At 38.8% G+C, this 4,649-nt stretch overlaps 1 protein-coding gene across 1 annotated transcript; it reads right to left on the reverse strand.

Annotated features, from left to right (window-relative positions):
* Positions 1 to 1,168: 1,168 nt before the first annotated feature.
* Positions 1,169 to 4,401, reverse strand: pcna (proliferating cell nuclear antigen). The gene is made up of 6 exons (XM_041786449.1): positions 3,969 to 4,401; positions 2,813 to 2,910; positions 2,655 to 2,722; positions 2,378 to 2,572; positions 1,769 to 1,892; positions 1,169 to 1,681 (listed from the first exon to the last, which is right to left on the reverse strand). The coding sequence occupies exons 1-6, from the start codon at positions 4,187 to 4,189 to the stop codon at positions 1,605 to 1,607; spliced, it is 783 nt and encodes a 260-aa protein (XP_041642383.1). The 5' UTR covers positions 4,190 to 4,401; the 3' UTR covers positions 1,169 to 1,604.
* Between the last annotated feature and the right edge of the window lie 248 nt (positions 4,402 to 4,649).

The following is a 4,649-nucleotide window of genomic DNA, read 5'->3' on the forward strand; positions in this document are numbered from 1 at the left end:
CATAAACACCTAATGTATCAAATGGGATACAAAAAAACGTAAATTTTATGAAAATTTGGATTTTAGTAGAAAGTGAAATAAACATTTCAGTTCCAAAAAATTAGAATTTTCTGTAGAGTTCCCTTTTTGACCCATTCATCAAAACTTCATTAAGTGTGGGTAACTTACCACAAATAGGTCTCATCAAATTGATTTATTACATTTCAATAATGGTTTGAACTCTAGCAAAGTTACATTTTCCCACAGAACGGTATCAACCGTTACAGCCTAATAGGTACATTTTTGTACAATTACCACTTTTTCAGCAGAATGCTTTCCCTCAGTTCCAAGTGAAAACTACTTTCAGAACAGGAGGCAATGAGTACCAGATTTTAGTGCTTTAATGGTTGCTTAATTGCTGTACAACTTTTACTTTTCTGAGCCCCTTTTTCATCCAATCATATACTATGGAGCTTTTCTAATTTCTTAATACAGCTGTGTGGAGTCAAACTAAATTCAAATTTCCTTTTACTTACTGTGCTTTCATTTTTTCCTAGCCATTAATGTGAAATTGCTTGATATAAATTTGAAAAACTTCATTTCATTTTGCTACTCATATAAACCAGAGACTTTAATATTTTCATTTACACCTTTCCCCCTCCAACTATATCAGGTCCAAATTAAATAAACTCTAGCTTCATGAATAAACATTGATACACTCACTGTAAGGCCCTAAAGTCAAAGCATAATTTCATAAAGACGTGCACAATTTTACAGGGAATCTTCTGACTGACTTTAATTCGAGAAATAATTGACTCAGTTTTTGGCACAGTGGATCCCAACCCTTTAACTTTGAAGCCTCTAGGATCCACATGAAACACTGCTGCCCAATTAGCATAGGTTGTAATTATTTAATATTGATCGACCCCAATAACAACGGCCTACGCATGTTATTACCATGTTTTGTATAAACCTCTGTAGTGCTATCAAGATTTAAGATAGGTCTAATTTTGACAACCTCAGCAGACAAACCCCTGCAACCACCAAGCTGGAATTTCCAACTCACCTAAAGTGTGCGGGTTTGGGGTGAAGTGTTTGATCAGCCCTGTAAATGTTTAAATTGTGTTTTAGTTTATTTCTTTGGACTAGAACAATATTTTTGCTGACAGACTTCAAAATGACAGTCATATTGGAAACATCTTGAATCATTTATTTTGGACTGAATCAATGAATACAAAAACATTTGGGGTGGGTTGGCAGTGTGAAACCACAGGAAGTATTTACAAATACGATATCTACAAGAAGGAATGGGATGCTTGATAAATGCTTTTCCAAAACGGGCAAAAATAGAGACAGAAGTGGAATTAACAAGTGCTGGAATTTAAACCAAGCTGTTTGGACTTCAGCTTGCCACTTGAACGTCAGAGTCAAAGCACTGAAGCCTCATTACACAGATGATACCACTCATACGGCCGCCTGGAAATAAATGTTGAAACTACACCTTCCACCTTGTGGTGTCAGAAACCTCAGAGTGATCATCAAATGCAGAGCTACCTCCAGATCACCCAAGTGTCCCAGTTGACGGCTTTCTCTATTCTCCCTTTTTGGTTCAGACATACAACTACTTAAGAGGCCTCTTCATCGATTTTCGGTGCCAAGTAGTATTTGACATGTCCCATGTCAGCAATCTTGTACTCCACCACTGGAAACAACCAAAAAATACAGTTAGGCCACAATCTTTGTAACACACAGATGTATCAGTACTTGAAAAAAATATGAATGTTCTCACCGAGGGGGATGTCAGCAGACATGCTGAGGGTGACTGTCTTTGACAGCGGCGTGGCCTTGGTGAAGAAGTTCAGGTAGTTGAGGGCGAAGATCAGTTGGACAGGCTCATTCATCTCAATAGTGACCTGAAATCAGAAGGAAAAGACACAATTGTTCAAGTATGCATCATCACAAAAGTGAAACTGGAGTGGGGTTACATTTTATAGTTACTCATAAAGAAACCCTTTTACTATTTTAAGTTTTTGTCCAACTTAAAGTGGCTTGGTTATTACATCTTATTTAGATATTTGAAGAATATGTTGATTATAGTCAAATTTTTTTTACTATATGATAAGCCCCATGCACAAAGAAGGCTTGGCCAAACCTCAGTCTACATGCAAAAGCTTTATGAAATGTGCAGGTGAGATTCAATCAAAAAAATTATACCACATTGTCTGGTGGACAACCTTAGTCATAACAAAAATCCTTACTTAATATTTACTTGACAGGCATCAGTATTTGGGTGAAGGGTTAAGTGCAGTTTATACAGATAATAAACATCAGGGGATGATGGTATAGTTTAACTTGAGCTCTGCTATGCTTTGATTCCACCTTAAACAGTCTCACTTACTGCCTCATCCTCTTTGTCTACATTGCTGGTCTGGGACAGCTTGACGTTTCCTGTGCCCAGCTCTCCAGTGGCAGAGAACTTGACTCCATCCTTGGCGCAGGAGATCATGACGGCGTCGCCAATCTGGGACAGGTCACGGCAGATGCGGGCAAACTCCCCAGAGGGCATCTTCACTACACAGCTGTACTCCTGCTCCTGAGAAGGAGAGGCAGAAGTGGGTTAGGAATTGTGTTTTTGATGAGAATTGTTTTTAAGACGAGGACGGTAGATTACTTACTGGAATACCAAGCTGCTCCACATCCAAGTCCATCAGCTTCATCTCATAATCTGACACTTTCTCCTGATCTATAAAAAAAAAGAAAATTAAACATCTAGAGAAGTTGAACAACTTATTAAAAACTGTCTTCATGATAGAAATATGGGGAATATACTTACTGAGTGTCTCAAACACAAGGGCAAGTGTGTCTGCATTGTCTTCTGCTCTGAGGGTGATGATGTCTTCATTTCCCGCACACTTCAGGATTTTTGACATGCTGTTGTAAAATAAGGTAGAAGATTACTACTCTACTAATAATGATAACTGTAGAAAGCAGGCCTTTTAGGTGATAAAATATAAACCTCTTCTTAAGAAAAACTTATATTAGCTTTTCAGATTGATGTTTGGATGTAAAAAAACAAAAACAAACCAAGCTTCACAGCACAGTATAAATGAGTGCTACTTCCTTTTAAATGTAGGAATTAAATGCTTATATTTTTTATTAGCCATTAGAAAAAGAAAGTGAAACAATAGTTGATAAACAATTTATTTTAAAAAATGCCATAGTCATCCGTTTATGTTTAGTTCAAACTCTGAAACAATCTTTTGTCCCCAATTCAAAGTACAGCTTTACTACAGGACTTGTGTAAGAATCCTCCGATTTTAAATACTAAGTTGACGAAGTTGTTTTAAAGGTGGTTTGACTGCTCAATTACAGTAAAAACACCGCTAAAGCACCAGTGCAACTCTACAAAGAGCGACAGAAGAAAACCGGAAGTAGGAATTTCCCGGGTTCGACAGCAACTCCCGCCAAGCTTTCATGCAAAGAATTTGGCGCTAAAATGACGTCGCGATGTAATCGTTAGGTCGCTTCTGCCTTTCAAATGGCTCAAAATGTCACCGTAACACAAAGCACAACCTTTAATTCAGAACAAATCTAGTTACGTGAAAACTAGTCAGAGTTGACCCTTTAAAACAGACTGACATTAAAGAGTTAACTTTGAGCCGGTGCAGGAGAGACATGCCCGGGCAACTCCGCCAAGATGGCCACCCTCTTTGTAAGTATTAGACCATAACTTTTGAGAGGGAAAATATTCCATAGCGACTGTTTGACTTAATTTAACGTGAGCTGTTTGAGACAGACATACAAGACCTTCTTACAAACAGAAACTCAAATGTCTGTATATCGTTTTTTGCACTAGCACAACATTTGCACTTTGCAGCTGACAAGCTAGCTTAATTAGTCAGCAGATACGCCAATCCACCGTGAACAGAATTGAAGAACAAGAGAATCTAACAGCATTTTGGTATAGATATATTATTTTTTTGGTCTACCTGCTGAGGTTGACTCCCATGGCGAGGTTTCTGTCACAGCGGTATGAGTCGAAACCATCATGTCGCAGGGTTAGCTGGACCAGAGACACATGAGAAGAGTCCATGCTCTGCAGGGAGATACCGGACGAGCTGACATCCCAGCAGGCTTCTGTGATCAGATCCTTCAGAGCCTCTAGCACCTTCTTCAGGATGGATCCCTGGACCAGGCGTGCCTCAAACATGGTTGCTGTTGAGTTGTTTTTAGTCTGCGTAGTTTCAAACGAAGGTGACTTTTGTCGTCTTTTGGGTAACTCCTTCAAAGTGGAGGCTGCAGTTTTTTGTTTTCAACACAAATGAAGAGATAATCTGCTCTTTAGTTCAGTCTTTGCTTTGTTAGCTAGCAGAAACAGCACGCACACACCGTTCTCGTCACCGAGGAAAGATGAAAGCAGTTAGCGCGCGCTAACATCAGCATTTAAAGACTCTGCGTCTTTGCGTCACATCCGTCTTATCTCGCTCTTAAACGCTTATGAAAGTGGGCATTGAAGTCGGCCATGTTGGAGAGGACAATTTTGGAAAAAAAAAATGTGTTGAATTAGCTGAATTAATTAAAATAACGTACAAAGGTTGACTTAAACAGGCGGTGATGGTGGTTATTTCAATTACAAACCGTAAAGGTTGTAATTATGAAGTAGTAGTCTA

The sequence above is a fragment of the Cheilinus undulatus genome, linkage group 5, assembly GCF_018320785.1.
Source record: "Cheilinus undulatus linkage group 5, ASM1832078v1, whole genome shotgun sequence".
Classification (NCBI taxonomy): domain Eukaryota; kingdom Metazoa; phylum Chordata; class Actinopteri; order Labriformes; family Labridae; genus Cheilinus; species Cheilinus undulatus.

Coding starts and splice junctions, on each gene's coding strand:
- pcna (XM_041786449.1), bottom strand. CDS start 4,189: ATGTTTGAGGCACGCCTGGTCCAGGGATCCATCCTGAAGAAGGTGCTA. Junction 1,893..2,377: donor TAGACAAAGAGGATGAGGCA/GTAAGTGAGACT, acceptor TTCTGATTTCAG/GTCACTATTGAGATGAATGA. Junction 1,682..1,768: donor GTCTGCTGACATCCCCCTCG/GTGAGAACATTC, acceptor GGTTGTTTCCAG/TGGTGGAGTACAAGATTGCT.